Below are 17,290 nucleotides of genomic sequence, written 5' to 3' on the forward strand. Positions count from 1 at the left end.
TGAATGACTGTGTTTAAATTTTAAGCTTAGGCTCCCAAGAGCTTTTACGTGCATGTAAGCTTTGATCAGGTTTAAATGTACAGAAGTCTGTTTGCTGCTGTTCACTTTTGATTTCCAGTGGAATTTGTGTGTTTGATTCTGAAAATCTGAAAAAAAAAAGTCTTGTAAGTACTCTGTGGTGTTTCTTCTTACACTCTGGCTTTCTTTTGTTGTTGTTGTTGTTGTTTGTTTCTTATTTTAATAGCTTTACATTCAACCCATCCTTGGAATCGGAGAGAACTTGCAGTGCTACCGATTTGGGATCTCTTCCTCAACCAATGCCTTGGTTATTGGTGCTACGGTCATGGAAGGCTTCTATGTAATCTTTGACAGAGCTCAGAGGAGAGTGGGCTTTGCAGTGAGTCCATGTGCAGGTGAGAACAGTATTTTGTGCAGGACTGGTGAGTGAGGAAACACTTGCTACTCTCAGAGAAGACCTTTGTGCTTTACATAGTGGGGAAAGGTATGAAAGTGTGGTTAGCAGTAAAATATGTCTTTTAGCAATCCCAAAGTATTCAGATTTCAGGGAGAGTAAAAAAGAAGGTCTTTTGGTATGAAGTAAATCAGCATCGATTTTGGATATCTTAGCTGCATTCTTCCCGCTGAGAGAGGATCTTCTTACTGAGACACCCATCAGTGTGTGCAGCTTCCCCAACATAGATCAGTCCCAGTTTTTAGTGCAGCTTCATTTGTGCAGTCCTGTTTCAATTTGCAGATAAATTGATTCTTAACTTGCCTGGGCAGTCAAGTACCTTACTCATGTTTTTCTCTAAATACAAATTGTGCCTTTACAGCCTTCCAGAAATACTCAGAGCAAAGATGAAAATGGTACTCAAATTAAGACTCACGATGTTTGTGCTGGTTCTAAACACATTGTTTGCTCAGTGTAAGTAGAAAACCATTAAGCTGCTGAGTAAATGTGGAGAAAAGAGTTGATCATTCTTGGCAGATTTCACAGTGCTGCTTAACTTTCTTGTTGTTTTGTGTTATTTATTTATTTTTTTAATCTTATCTTACCAAAGGTAGATAACAGCAGTTACAGTTTTGGCATTTCCTTCCATTGCTGATGAGACATTGCTTTGGCACCACGTGAACATAGAAGTGGGACAAGAAGGAAAGGCTGTGTACACATATGCAAGTGTCTGTCCCAAATACAAGTGATATATGCCATGTGATATGCATGAGAAAAGGTGTATTGACTGGCACTGCCACTTTAATCCCCATTATTTATGTTAGAGACATAAGGGCAGTAAGTACTTGAGTGCTTAGTGCAACCAGGTAATTGAGGGAAAAAAGAGACTAGCTGAGTCATAGATTCAGAGCATTCTAAAAGCTTTATAAAATTCTTTATTTATTTTAATCTCTATATTGTTAGTGGGTTCAAAATTGTTGTCTTTGAGCTTGCAAAGAAAAAAAAAAAAAATCTGGATATTTGATGCAGGCTGCTTAGTGAAGAACTCTATGAGTTACCCTACAGTGATGAAAGGTACGTTTTGAATACATTTGGAAGGAGAGCGTAACTGCACAAATATTGCTGGACAGGTTTTCTGACTGTCATTCCTCTGTTTTCTTCCCAACTGCAATTTATGAAGCCTAGAAGTGCCTCAGTCCCTGCCATGCTGCAGCCATTAATGGAAAGGGGAAGGGGCACTTTAACTCAACGTTGTGACCAACATCAGGTTGACAGGGCGAGCCAGCTGGTGATCATAAGGATTGCTTTCACAGCATGTCTCTGTAGAGAAAAAGAATCTGGGAACCATAGTAACACTTTCACATTAATATTGTTACACAGAAGCATGGAGTTTGTCCGCTGTACTTAATTCAGCAAACCTCTCTAGAGTAGAAGAGCTGAGCTAGAAATGAAATCCGAATCTGCATGAGCTTGGACACACGATGATCCCCAGCTGGTGTTAGAATGCATTTAATTCTTGTTTCTTTGTCCATGTTTCATGCGTATGTCTAACCTAGCATCATGGGAACCTGGTGCTTCTTGAGGAATCAGAAGGTGCAAACCACTGACTGAGACAAGATATACTGATTTGTTAGACTTTAATCACAGGGGGCAGATGACATTTTGCTGGATGTGACAGTTATTCTGAATTCCCTTCTTCACAGCTTGTGGTTTCCATATTTAACACTACTTTCATCAGAAAACCACAACTATGAGTGCTTAGCAGTCAGTGCAGTGTGAGAGATTAAGCTGCCTAACTGGCTTCCTGTGGAGGCCAGCCACGTCCTCCATAGCAACTATATTAATGTAATTTATTTGGAGCTTTTTAGTCTGTTCGTGGCATAAATTAAATTGAATTACTGATGGCATAAACCCTCAGAAGTAGAGACATAGAAGACACTGTTCAGTGTTGCTGTGCTGCTTTATAATGATCTGTGCTTTCTTGTTTACAGTAGTACATTAATACTAAATTTAAACCCATGCTTTTGTAAGATATTGAACAGATATATGCTGAATAAAAAAACCAAAAAAACCAGCAGGAACAAAAACTAAGGCTAAAGCCCTTAACTTAACTAAGCGCGATGTTTCTGTTGGCTAGAATGGCTAGTGATGAGAAATGATTTATCCCACAGTCCTCCTCGCCCTGTTTTCATTCTACAGGATCTACCAAGAACCGAAGAGTGAGGAGAGCTTAGTCAGAAAGCAGCGAGTTGATACATTGTGGCAGGAAAAGAGATATCCTTTTTTCTTTAAGGCTTATTCTTCCTGTTACTAGTTTCAAATTGTTTCAAGATGTCTGTTGTTAACTTCAGAGATAAGGTTTGGGAAAAGGTTTGGATCAAGCTCCATCTTGAGACCGAATGTTCGAATCTCTTAGGTAGTATTAGTGATGCAACCTAATGGTACCTCAACACTGAGTAGAATTACACCTCTTGTTATTTTGTAATAAGTGAGAAAATCATAGCAGCAAGCCTTGGATGTTTTAAGGGCAGAAATGCACCAAGCACCATAATCATAAATGACATCTATGCTATAACTAAACTGTGATGAGACAGAATGCACTCTCATCACTGTTTCATCCACTAAACTTGAGAGAATGGCTAACATGGTGAACACAATGGCTAACAGATCTTCAAGTGAAAAGGACATTGCTAACATGGAGGGCTGAGCATCAGAAACTTCATGAGGTTCAGTGAACAGAACTACGGAGTTCTGCGTCTTCAGCAGAAAACCATCACACATGGGTACAGTCTGAAGGGGGACTGGCTGAAGAGCTGTCCTCTGGCAAAATGAACTAGAGATTATGGTGGGCATCAAGGTGAATGCAAACCAAGGGTGAATGCAAACACGTAATGAAAGGCAACATCCACCAGTTATATTCTGAGACATTCACTATGAACATTAGGAAATCTTCTTCAGCAGAAGAGTACAGCAGGTTCTCCAGAGCAATCATGAGTTCTCCATCCTCAGAGTTTTCCAAGGCTTGGAAGGACAAAGTTGTACCTTACTTGATCTATTGATGATGTCAGTCCTACTCTGAGTAAGAAGCTGCACTAGGTGACCTCCAAAGGTCCCTACCAGGCAGCACTTCACAGTTCTGTGATATATTTGGTCTCACTTCAGGTTGCTTCCTTTCCAGAAAATCCAAGACAGTAAGAGATCGTTAGACATTCACAACTTTGAGTTCTATACAGATGTTGTAAGATAGCATTTTTGTCCTGTAATCCTCAATACTGTAGGAAATCCCATTTGTTCAAGGTCAAGAAATGACTGTAGATAGCTATCACCAGGTATTGTAATAACAACAACAACAAAAAGCCAAAATATCACAATTCAGTCACAATGTGACTGTTGTTTTATGTTAAGGGTATATTTGAACAATTTAGGCAAATTTCTCCCTTTTTATTTCCTTCCAATTACCCTCAGAGTAGAAGAGGGTAAAGTTTTCTTTTCAGAAGGAAAAAAGCAGAGTCTGTGCTGCTATCAAACATTCTCAAAATGTAATTTCAAATGTCAGCCACTGCAGCAATAATTTTGTATTGCTTTTTTTTAAATTTATTTTTATAAGGAATAGTTATTGTATTTGAACCAAATAATAAGTAATTAGGGACTGTTTATTTTCAGACCTATCTCCGAGGTGGAAAATTGTGTTGCTATTTTTTTTTTTTTCTTTTCATTTTTTCAGTTCTTCAAAATGCTGAATTCCTAAATAGTAATTCCGATGCCTTGCGTTTCACATTAATATTATATGTGGTTTAGTTTGGTTTTGCTGCAGGGCTTCATAGAGACATACAAAATGGTGGGGCGGAGAAGAACAGTGTCATGGGTTACCTAGATTTACCTGTGCCCGTGACAGGGGGCAGCTGCCCCGTAGGGCCTCCGTGAGATACATATGAGAAAGAATTGCATGGCAGGGCAAGTACAATACATGGACTCTGAACAAAGCAGATTTCACAGGCCTTCAAGGTAGTCTTTTGCAATTCTGTCCACTCCTGTGAAGTTTCCAAGCTGTATCTGTGCAACAGAAGTGTCTTGGCGAAGAAATGCTGATAATATGGGGTGCAGTGGCTGCTTTATTTTGGTCTGACGAGTTGAGAGAGCATGTGTTTGGTTATTACTGGTGTTAGAAGACTTGTGAATGCACCCTCAGGTTTCATGCAGCTCTGTCTAACAGTCTTTTGCCACCAAAGAAGACTTCCCACATCTACAGTGGGAGAAAAGGTTGGTTCAGCAAGTGATCCCTGAGAAAATTCCTGGGTTTGGCATTTCTTATGGCAGGAGTCTTTTCCATCTTATGAGCAAGCTGTCCTGACCCTCCTGGAAGCTTACCTGTCACTAGGGACAAGATTGTGAGCAAGCAGAACAGCCTCTTGTATTAGCACCCTTACATAAGTTGAACTAATTCTAGTGAGAATTGAACTTATAAATAATATGAGATCATGGGAGGCTGAGAACTGAATATTGAATCTCCCTTCTTCCTTCCTGAGGATGTTTTATGCCAATCTCTTCAAATGCGCTTGCATGAGACTTGTCAAAGCTGTGTGTAAAGGAGAGATAATGTTTACAGTAGGCAGGGCCACTTAAGATCTGGCGTGTGTCTGTATGTAAAACGAACAAGAAATGAGGCAAGAACCTTAAAACTGAGGTCTTTTCAGGAAATATATAAATGTGCCTTGGAGTATTTCACTAGAAAAGTGAATGACAGCTGTATGGAAAGTTTGTTAAAATGCATAGAGAGCACTGACTGCAGGCTCCTAGTTGCCCTAAGCAAGCTGGAAGGTGTGTCCTTCCCCAGCTACAGGCCTGTAGGTACAAAATGCCCTGAATATTTTGTTGCCCCAGGCAACTCCCTTGCTCTGCCTTTACAACACATATAGCCCCATCCACAGTTCAGGGGAGCTTTGCTGGCTTGCCATGGTTACTGTGACAACCATGGGCAGCATAACCTTTTCCAGCAAATACTGGTTTAACAAGTACCAGCTTGTGGCGGTAAAGAAACAAATCAGGAAGCTTGTGATGTGCCAAGATGGACGGCTGCTGAGGCACTCCTTCACGATTCTTCCTTTAGCTTTGTCATGTCCATTTTTGATCTGCTTGTTAGCTTCTTCCTCACTGCCCAACGTGTCATGTCCAGACTCCTCACTATTGGCACTGACCATCCCCTCCACTCTTCCCCTATTCTGGGCAGCTGTCCCCAAGCTCTCCTGCTTTACCTCCCTTTCCTTCTTGATTTTCATCTCAGCTGTACCACTCCCGAGGCTATTGGTGCTGCTTTCTGCCTAGAATATGGTCCTCTAAAGTATCTGTGAAGCTAATGAACCTGTGTACAACTCCCTAAAACCTTGGGAGGCAGCTAATACAGAAGATGTAAGAATCCTCTCAGAGACTCTTCCACTTGTTGCGAATGCCGGAAACAACAAAAACTCCCCAGGCCCTGAACTGGTACTGGTACTGTAGGATTTTTTAAGCCTCATTAAATTGACATTTCTGAAAGGTTAGTTCAGAAGGAAAATGTGATCCAGCAGCTGGGGCTTTAAGTTGGCTATGGGAGATGAGTTAAATTTCTGCTCTCTCATTGACAGCCTATGTAGATGTGGGAGTGTTATGGTCTCCGTTTGCCTCAAATTCCCATTTTATAAACGTGGGATACCAGCATGCTAATTGCAATAAGAAAAACATTTAAAAATGTGTAAGCTGAGATACGTGATGATGAAGGGGAGAGGGTTGGATAGGTTTTAAGCTAGATCTTGTTACTCGCTTTTAAATGGCGTCTCATAGACTTAATGCTTCTCTTTTTGTCATTTCTCAGAGGTTGATGGTTCTCCAGTGTCTGAGATTGAAGGCCCTTTCACAACCACAGATGTTGCAAGCAACTGTGTTTCTAGCATAACTTTCCACGAACCAGTGTTGTGGATAGCTTCCTATGCTCTCATGAGCCTCTGTGGGATTATTCTCCTTATTTTGATCATCCTGCTGCTTATTCCACCACGGTGCCAGCATCGCTACACTGACAATGACGTGGTCAACGATGAGTCCTCCTTGGTGCGACATCGATGGAAATGAGAAACTTGATGGTGAAACCTGGGACTTCAACAGAATGAAGGACAAAGTACTTTGCCAAGGGGAAGAAGCCAATGCTTCAGTCCTTTCTACATCCATTACAAATTGCTGTGGAAAGCCCTCCAAATACTCTGCATCATAACTTTTTAAGCTTTATTTTCTTACACTGACTCTGAACCAAAGCACTGTTAACCACCTCTTAAGTGCTACGGTACTGGATTTGCTACTACAGTACAATGAGCCTTTACGCTCTCAATAGTACCTTTTTTTTTTTTTTTTTTTTTTAAGAAGAAAAATTCCATACACCATGATGTTCTTCCACTCTCTGAACAAAACTGTCCGTCTTTCATAAAAAAAAAAGGAGTTATCAGAATTTTCTAACTGCTCAAACCCTGACTGTAGAAAAAGAGAAAAAATAATAATAACCTTTCTTACTAATCACATTAAATGAATACTGCATTGTGTTTACATCAGTTCATTTTGAAGCTGTGCTTATGGTGCGAGGGAAAGAGAAAGGTCAGACACACGCAGCAGTCAAAGCAAGTGAGGTCAAGAAAAAAGGTGGTTTGGGTTCTTGTTCCTCAAGACATCTGCTGCCACTTGAGGGGTCACCATTCCCAGGTGTCACTGCAAAATAGTTTGAGGAGGTAAAAACTGAGAAACATACTTGTTCAGCCTTAGTGTAAAACAAGACTACCTCTCTTAATTCACAAGGATGCTACCACTGGTAAGCATGTGACTTAGAACTGGTCTTAAAACACAAGATGTCCCATGCAACCAAATGTAACGCCTGCGCTTCTTAGTATTTGATATTAGAGAAATTAATAATTAAAATCTTTCCACTTTGATGCATAAAAAAGCTGTTCAGTTTTCCCCCCATTGTGGGGTTTTGTGTGGTTGTTTGATTGTTTCTAATTCAGGGTGATTGATATTTAGAAAAGGCGGGATTGCTTATGTATAGATATTATAAACCTAAGGTCCACGTTTTGTTGTGTCTTTTCCTATTTCTAGTGAGTGTGTAACGAGAAGGAAACAACAAAACTAAAAAGACAACCCATTGTTTGCTGAGCTCAGCAATGTAGAGGTTCAAGAGAAACATCACCTCACAGTCAGACCGTGAAGTAAAAATCTTAATGCAGGCTTGTTTTTAAGCATGAGCAGCATCTGAGGGTTTTAGTTTAGCTTCATTGGTGTGACAGGCAAATGAAAAATTTCTGGACTGACTATCTGAATATAAACATGCAGTAGGACTGAAAACAATAGTGGGAGAGATCAGGAAAGAATGTATTTGAGCAGACCTCCACTGTGAAAGAATAGATCTTAATGTTGAGGTCAGAACACAGTATTTTCTTTGCAGATAGAACAATGTTCCATGTATTTAGTCAGTGAGCGCTGTACCTCATTTGCTTTTCTAGAGCATTTGCATAGTGAGTTCAAAAGATAAACAGCGCGAGGTTGAACAGTCCATTGATAACAAGTCATCCCTTTGAAAAATTACAGACAAAAAAAATCCTTTGCAATTCAATAACAGAGCAGTATACAAATCTGTGGGTAACAAGAAAGTGGTAAAAATGGAAGCTTAGCTCAGAATCTCCCAATCCGTTACCCAGAAATTTTTCTGCCTGTAATCCCTTCCTGCAGCTTCCTGATTCACACTGCCTTTGCTTCTGACTCTGCAGGGAATAGGTGAATATTTCTTTTTTATTATTATTATTTCCAGGATGGTGCTTTTACAGAGGTGCGCGTACTGTGTGTGAAAATAAAGCACCGTTGTTTTTTAAACTGGTGTGTATATATCACTTCGTAACTAGAAGTGCCTGTGGTTTTCTTTCCTTCTAAATTCCTGCATTTTCAAACTGCTTGACTGCGTAAGGTAAAATGATTTGTGTTTTCGTCTAACATCTGAAAGTGACTTATCTTAGAATTAAGAGTTGGAAGTGGGAGGAAGTTTTGAGTTCGCCTCATTCCTGCTCTGCCTCTTAGCTTTTAAGGGGAGAAAAACAATTGCAAGGAATGTAAGAAACACAGTTTAGGTGTTTTCTGTCTAATATGCCTTGCATGTGTCTCTTTCTTCATGTCTTTTTGCTTTATGTCTTTTTAATCAGGTCTTTTAGTACACTTTATTTTAAAAAAGTTGTTTCTTTGGGTTTTCCTTACAGCAAAAGACTTTGCTTCATTTCCAGTTCTGTAGTTCTGTGATTCAGTCCTTCTGGGTTTGGTTTGATGCATTAACAAATCTTTTCAAACTTGTATTCCTTCTTGTATAGTATAGTAATACAAGTAATGCTTTTGTCATCTGCTTCAAACAGAAATATGTTATGCATGTTTGGGTTGATCTAGCAGTAAACAGTGAGCCCCTTTTCAATTCAGAAAGCACCAACAGTTGTATGTTCTCAGAATACGTTAACTTCTGTTTCCCTCTCCCTTCTTATCTCTTCATCACAAGGAGTTTTAGGGAGGAATTTATTGGGAAAAGTTCCTGGTATGCTTCTGATGACAAGCTAGAGTTGTTCTGAGTTGTTTAACAAAGTCAGAGTAGAAGATATTATGTAGAAGCCTTTCCATTTTACCCTTTTGTCTTGAAAATCATTGGTCAAGACATTTTAACAGAAATACTTGAATTACACAAGCAATAATCAAGTAGGACAAATGAAATAGTAATATATTCTTGAGTTTTCATGGCATCCCTTGCCACTAAAATTTAGTTTAGTTTATAGTAAAACGCTGTTAATGACATCTGCTAGCAGCAGAAAATTCATCTTAGCTTGTAAATTGATACTTACATTGGCAGATATTCAGGTGAGTATTGCTTTGTTGCTCTGGCAACAAGAAGAGCAATAGAAACCCTTGAGGGTTGATTTTTAGCCTACAGCACATTAAGAAAAATAATGCTCTTGAGCATTTTTCCATGAAAGATGAAACACAAAGACAGACTACAGCATTCCCAAGTATGTCTTACCAGTGATCGATGTGTTTTTTTTTAAAGGAGGGTGCTGTGAGGTATTTTATACTCCTGTTAACTAACTTCAGAAATCAGATTAAATCATACCTGAAGAGATAATAAATAAATAAATAAATAAGAAAGAAAACAACAACCAAAGCCAAAAAGCAGAGCTTTGGGTAAAGATGGTGCTGAGATATATTCTCTATTTATTATGGAAGACAGGGTACTCTAAATCACAGCGGTCTAAATCACTCCTTGTATACATATCAATATTTGTTGCAGAACCAGCAATCTCCTAATGTGAATGTAATATCGTGTACCATGAAAATGTCAGAAAGCCATGTTTTATTGGATGCAGCCTTTTAGATAATTGATGCTATCAGTTTAGTCATTAGGGATTTGAAGACGCGTGATTTGAGTACAATAGTTAAACCTGAGTTCAGGCATGGGAATACATTAGTTATATCCCATTGCCTTTGCAGGTTTTAGAAATCTTATCATAGGCTTTCTGGTTCAATTTAAGAGCTGAAGAAAACACATGGAGAATTTTTATAAGCTTTTTTGTTTGTTTTTTCAGATTCAGTAAAAGGAGTTCGGTACTGGGGACTGTTCTGTTTTCAGGATTTGTAAGTTGGACCAACTTAAATGCAGTGTATCCAGGCAGGGGGCTATTCCAGTTCTCTGCTTTGGTGTTCTGCAAGTTAATGCATAGCTATCACAGTACTGGCTTTGGTATCTTGTTAACAGATCAATTTCTTAACCCTTTATCAGCTGATATCAAAAGATTCTGCTCAGTTACTTGCAGCATATGAATTTATGCTTCACTGAAAGATTAGTCATTTGTATACTAACCTTTTCCAGTCTTTTTTTTTTTTTTTTTAGTCTTTTAACATAGCACTTTTTTAAAAGACAGAGTAGATTTTTAGTTGTCCAGTAATCCAGAATGCCTGAAATGTTGAAACAATCTTTCAGCTCTGTAGAGGTTTCTCAACCTCTGTTGGTTGGCTGCCATATTCTGACCTCCGAAATGAGCTTCATATACATGAGCAGTAACAGTGCCTCATCACAAAGGAAGCTGGTATAGCTGAGTTGAAAGCAAAGGAAAAAAAAGGAAAGAGAAATTAGTAGGCTACGCATTACTCCACTTCATTACAAATTTTAAGAGCATAACTGATTGATCCTTTTAGGAAAGGTCTGTGCAATCTACCAAGATATCACTTGCTGTCAAACTTGACTCTGATTGACAAATTGTTTGTTTCTGGGTGGTGAAATTCCTGCTGCTGTTCAGCAAAGGGAAAACAGATGGCAATGGGATATGAGCAGAGGCAGTCAGATCTGCTGGCTTCTGGAGTCTGATTAGACTTTAGGCCAGGCTTGTGAATAATCTGGAGCCCTGGTAATTTCTTCTCAGGAACATTAGCTGAAATAAAATTGTTGCCTTCAGTCAAACCCCTGGATGGGGTGAATCCATACTGCAAAAGCTACTGTTAAGACTTGCACTAACTGACAGAGAGGCTAAGGTGAACTGAGGCTGGCTGGCTGGTTGTGAGAAATGAGGAGATGCTAAATCATAGAGTCTTCTGCCAGACTTTCAGATCAAGGCTGAGGTTCCTCAGTAGAGCAGAATAGGAAAGCAACTGCAGGTGCTGAAAAGCTGCTGTAAATGCAACCATGCCAGCTTATCATTGGCTTTTTTTGGCAAGAGAACACTTGTTTGAATAGTTTGGAAAGGGCACTCTGTGGTGCCTATTGCTGCTACTGGGAATTATCCACCCATAAGTGAACAAAGGGTGCGGTCATCTTTAAGTAGGATGAATAGCCCCCTCTCCTCTAACAAAGCACTTAGTGGTATTTCTCACCCATTTGAAAGTAACAAAATGGGTTATTTTAAAACACTTTGACATCAGCAGCTGTACAGTCATTTTGTTTTTTTATTCTGTTCACTGCATTAGGTTTAGCTGGATCTTAGTGGCCAAATAGTTTTTGAAATGTTGAAAATTTTAGATAAATTGTAAAACACATATGCGTATAACACAGAAGGTAATTCTCAGCATGTAAGTAAGAGCATTCGGTAACACTAAGTGTTCTCTCCTATTTTAAACCAATGATAATCACTTCAAATCAGTATATTTGAGTTTAACTTCTGTCCTGTTAATTCACCGTCTGTGGATCTTCTGATTTTCTGAAAGTCTCTGATCACCACACCCACCTCCCCAAAAGAAGTTCCGAAAGACTGAAGAGCCCCATATCCAAAATCCAACCTACTAACAAAATATACCATTTTTTTTTGTCACCAACCACAGACCTGTTTTAAAGCAGTTTGTGAGGCTTTAGAAGTTAACTCTGGGTTGAAAATAGTTGCGTTCAGGTGTTGAACCTGGATGGAAAGAATTAGAGCCAAAACTCCACCTGTGGAAAGGGATCCCTGAACTTTGACAGAGTGCAAAGGACCCCTTTGCACTTTTGAGTACAGCTCCTGGACTCTTTCACTTCTCACTTGGACAAAATTAAGGACTGGTCTTTCTCTCTGGTTTACACTTTTTGGCCCCAGATTGCTTAGAAAGCACTTGGTGTAGCACTGTCCCCCGTCCTGGACTTATTTCCCAAGATATGGAACTGAGACCTGTAGCTCAAGGAATACTGTGTAATCCATGGTAGACCTCCAGGTAGTATGCCCTGGAAACTGTTGACATGTACGCATATTTTTCCTTGTTCTCCGTAGTTATGATACAGGAGTGGAGGGAGGACAACAAGGAACCCCTCATGGAAGGCAGGCTGGTTTTGTATTCCCACAAACTACAGTCGATCCCTTAGTGACTTCTGGCTCTTCTTTCTGAATCAGAAACTTCTACTTTTTCGAGTTGAGCAACTCAACTTGATTTTACATCCATGTGTAGTTACGAAAAATACTTGAATAAACTGCATTGTTTGTAACCATTGTATTATTCTTTGGAGAGTATCTTCTCTCACAGCTACTTCAAATTCCTGTGTTTTTAGAGGCTAATCATGTAACAATGTTTAAATGGCTGTGTTTGCAACATAGGTGTCCCATGGAAAATTCTGGGGAAAATAAAGCAGGTTCAAGTGAGTCATACTGAAACGACAAATGACAGTTTCTTGTTGGCACCAAGGCAAGGATTACTGCAATATGTCCTGGAAAAACTGCTTTGCTAGCCAATGCTCTGTGTGTTTGTATAAAACTATACAAGGTTGAGTTTAAATATGATTTATCTGAATCAACTCCCATTTCTTAATTAAAAAAATAAATAAGTGAAGATGTAGAAATCTTTGATGGCTATCACTACATCAGCTGTTATTTGATGGTTCCTCACAAAGCGTGGAAAGGTCTTCACCACCAAGGAAACTATTCCGTGTAGTAGAGGCAAATCTTCACCTTATCAAATGATTAGATGTAACGTGGACTGCATGGAAAGCAGGATCAATGCTTTGAAAAAAGGAGTACAGTCTTTTTTTATTACTATTTTTTTACAGTCAGTCTTCGGGTTATATTAGGATATCTACCCCAGTTACTGCCAAACCTCATTACTTTCCATAAGTCGGTATTTGGCACTTTCAAGTCTTGCCATTTCCAGATAAACTCTATGTACAAGTCAAATTTTCCGCTGCTTAAAATAAATGATTAATTCTTTCAACTCATTCACTGTGTCTTTTTAAATCCTGTTAAGATGATCTTCAAAGCCAATAAATGGTATCCATCCAAATTCTTTGAGTACTTTGAGACGTTCAATCCTAACCTCTGGCTTTATCTCTAAAAAGAAGGCAGAACTGCTTCAGAACTCACCTGAAACCAGCAGGGAGGGGAGGAGGTAGGCATGTATATCTCCAACCTGATGTTCCTGCTTGCATTCAAACAACTTGAGATGTTCTTGATCCGAAGTTTCGTCAGTACATTTCCATATTGGGCAAATGACAGGCACAGGAAACAATTAACTTGAAAAGAAGTTTCTGATCACCTGCGATGGATTGAAATAAATACCTCGGACAGCTGCCCTGAACTATAAAACAAGGCACAGGATCTGAATGTCCCCATCATTCAGACTGCAGCATTGCATCCTCACCATTGCAGAGAGAGGAGCAGCACCGTTCTTGTGCTCTGTATTCTGTACCCCAGGAGGTGGCGCCCACGTTTTGTTTTTGAAATACACGTTTTGAGCCTTACCACAGCAAATTCCATCGCTCTGGTTGTATTCTACTGGATGAGCTTTTGTTTTTTCTTTCTTCTTACCTTATCTTATCCTTAACGTCCTGATTGTTGAGCGCTATCCCTCTTACCTCCCCTATAGTCTTATTTTAAAAATCCACTATTTTTAAGCCCAAAATTATTATCTTTAAAGGTATAGTAGTGTATGCATGTTGATAAATTAAAGGGATCGGTCAAGCAAGACAGATCAGTGCAAACTGCTTAAAATGGTGTTTTATTTCACAGACTGGAAAGCTGTCTGGTTTTGCTCATTACTGTCCCAGTATTCACTAAAGCCAGCCTATTATCACACAGCTCCGCTCACGCTATACAAGTTTGCATCTTTTTCTTGTGCTTAAACTTCTCCTGTGCATCTCAAATCACCATCATCTTCAGAACACCCTCCGTGCTTCAGGCCCACTGAATCCAAAACTGAAAAGCTGTCTGACACATTAATAACCATCAATCATTTGCGCTTCTCTTGTTCTTTTTTTTCCCCACTGAAGGTGACCCATCTAAACAAAACACCTCCTATGTTTGTGTGCAAAGTGAGAGTAAGAATTTATTGCATGAACAGGGATTTTTAATCAGCACAGTCCGTTACAGACAAATATCTGAAGGTTTACCATTCAAGAACTCAATCTAATTCTTCAGGGCAACATGTAATTCTTATGAATGTTTAATATGTAAACATTAACAATTCCTCTCTTTCTGCACCAAAACAAACTCTTTTTAAAAATAAATAAATGCCTTTTTTTCCCCATATAGAAGTTTAGAAATAACTAATGCCTACACCTTGGTGCATCTTTTGTTTTTCTAGGATACCTAATGGTATTTACTAAGAAATGCAGGCTCCTGTAAAGATTATAGGAATCTGTGTTGACAGTTTATGCATAAATCATAGAATCATAGAGTCGTGGAATCACAAGGTTGGAAAGGACCTACAAGATCATCCAGTCCAACCGTCCTCCCATTACCATTGCTACCACAAGTCACCAAACCATATCTCATAGCTCCTCATCCAGATACCTCTTGAACAATGCCAGGGACAGCGACTCCACCACCTCCCTGGGCAGCCATTCCAGTGCCTGACCACCCTCTGAGAGAAAAAGTTCTTTCCTGTGTCTAATCTGGTACAATTTGTGGCCATTTCCTTGGGTCCTGTTTGTTTCCTGGCAGAAGAGGCCAAGCCCCTCCTCATCACAACATCCCTTCAGGAAGTTGTAGAGTGCAATGAGGTCTCCCCTGAGCCTCCTCTTCTCCAGACTGAACAATCACAGCTCCCTCACCTGCTCCTCATGAGACTTGTGTTCCAGATCCCTCTCTGGAAACATTCCAGGACCCCAATGTTTTTCTTGTAGTGAGGGGCTCAAAACCGAACACAATACTTGAGGTGTGTCCTCACCAGTGCTGAGTAGAGAAGGATGATTACCTCTCTGCTCCTGCTGGCCACGTTATTTCTAATGTAGGTAAGGATGCCACTGGCCCTCTTGGCCACCTGGGCACACTGTTGGTTCATGTTCAGTCGAGCAGCAACCAACACCCCCAGGTCCCTTTCCTCTTCACAGTCATCCAGCCACTCAGCCCCAAGCCTATAGTGCTGCATGGGGTTATTGTGGCCAAAGTACAGGACCCGGCACTGGCCTTGTTGAACCTCATCCCATTCACTATTCATTAACAGTAGCACAATTAATTTTACAGTTGGCAGGTAGATGAAGCTACTTTTTATAAATAAACAAGGTATTGTGTTTCTTCAACTGCTTTATTTTTAGGTACCCAGAAGAGTTCTGTAGTGCACTGCACAGGTATATCTTCTCCTTTGGCAGAGGCATTTTTTAAATGTATACATAATACTCACTGCTGCTCAGCGTAGTTTTATGGTGTGATTATTATTATTTTTTTAATTTATTTTTGTTGTTGCGTAATTTGAACACACTCTAAACTAGTGTTTTCTAGTGATTTTTAAGTGCTGATATATTTTTACAGCCTTCGGGTTGCTTATGTATTCCCTTCTATTTTGTACCCCCAATTTCCCACTCTATCCTGCAGCATCAACCCTTCTGTGACCACCCACACCTGATGCCATCCTGGCCCACAGGTAAGGTGATATCCTTTTCCTCTCTTCCCCCTTTCCTCATAACAGGTCTGAAAGCAATCCAGCTCTCTCCCTGTGTGTGAGGACTTGGCTTCAGAAGTAGATTTACTGTGGGATTTTCACTCCAGCAGACCTCCAGCCTTGCCTTCAGGTGACCTAAGCCTGTCACAGCAGGTCAGCCTGGATCCCTGTTCAGGAACTGTGCAGAGAGAGTGGACTGAGGACATACTCCAAGACATGCCACAGGATGTCCTCAAGCTACAAGTACTTTGCTGATAGCAGGGACCAGCTGCCCATGGTAAGTATCTGCTGGACTGAGGGGGCTTACATGTTTGCTGGCTTGCATGACACTGCACAAAAGGGACCTGTAGGCCTAACGACTGCATTGACACCAGCATTTCCAGAGAACAGACCACAGAGATCCTGTGCAAAGCCTTATCAAAACATCCGCCTTCAAGGGAGGGATTTTCCTTTTCCTCTCATTTTGCCTTTCCCCTTCCTCTCCTCCAGTGTGGAATCTAGGTGACTATTAAAGATATTTGGGCCCACAAAGTATTAAGGCTTTCCTGTCTACTTGGACTGAAAAGCAGTTATGAGTCTATTTTCCTTGTGTATCTCTGGATTAACAAAGTATGGGAAAAACAGAAAAAAAAATGCCCCACCTTAAACAACATGAGGTATAAAGCAAACCTCTAAATAGATCAGCAACATTCTGGAACTAGACTTACTAGTTTTACAGGTTTTCCAGCTTATAAACTGGAATTGATCATTACTGGCTTTTTGCCTTCTTTTATTGGAACTGGTTTTGCATTTCTGGGAGTGTTTAAATTGCACTATAACCACACGATATCTAAAAGCTTCCGTTTCCTGCAGACCTTCAAGGTATACTAGAAATAAGTGTTCTTATATTAAAATATTTTTTCAAATCCCTGTTTCTCTACTTTGCTCTTCTTGTTACCACCTTGGGATACTGAGATTCCACCTGAATTATGGGCACAGACACACGGTGAAATGCAGCTTAAAGAACTGTTCTTCTGCATTGCACTTTGTACATCATCCTAGGAGGATTAAAAATACACCATTGGCCATTTGTGCATGAGCAGAGAACTTGAAATTAAATAGTTGTGAGGACTGGGATGACACATACAGCAGCAGATGATAGGCCAAGTGAGGTGGGTGCAGAAAGCAACTCTGGAGGTACAGCCACTCAAAGGGCAGGCAGGAACTTGTTCTGTTGTCATTTCACATGGTTAGCAAATGCCCATAAACATTCTCCACTAACTGTGGCCTAATTCATAGGCATTCTGCACATACGCACATCTGTTCCATTTACTTTCTGCAGGAGTGATTTGTTTCATGAATAGATTTCCTACGCTGCTGCTTATCATCAAAGGGCCTCACTTCCTCACGAGCATCTAAAGCCAAGATTACTGTTTTGAATTTTTTTCTAAGCTTTCAGATTACAGGATGAACAGCAGAAGAGTGAATACCAATAACGAC

At 40.0% G+C, this 17,290-nt stretch overlaps 1 protein-coding gene across 1 annotated transcript in view; it reads left to right on the forward strand.

The window, feature by feature from the left end:
• BACE2 (beta-secretase 2) overlaps positions 1 to 13,112 on the forward strand; it is a 57,071-nt gene extending 43,959 nt beyond the window's left edge. Inside the window, exons 8-9 of the mRNA XM_072360221.1 lie at positions 245 to 413; positions 6,300 to 13,112. Of these exons, the coding sequence (XP_072216322.1) occupies positions 245 to 413; positions 6,300 to 6,553 (423 nt within the window). The 3' untranslated portion in view covers positions 6,554 to 13,112. The remainder of the gene's footprint in view (positions 1 to 244; positions 414 to 6,299) is intronic.
• The last annotated feature ends 4,178 nt before the right edge of the window (positions 13,113 to 17,290 follow it).

The sequence above is a fragment of the Excalfactoria chinensis genome, chromosome 1, assembly GCF_039878825.1.
Source record: "Excalfactoria chinensis isolate bCotChi1 chromosome 1, bCotChi1.hap2, whole genome shotgun sequence".
NCBI classification, from domain to species: Eukaryota; Metazoa; Chordata; class Aves; order Galliformes; family Phasianidae; genus Excalfactoria; species Excalfactoria chinensis.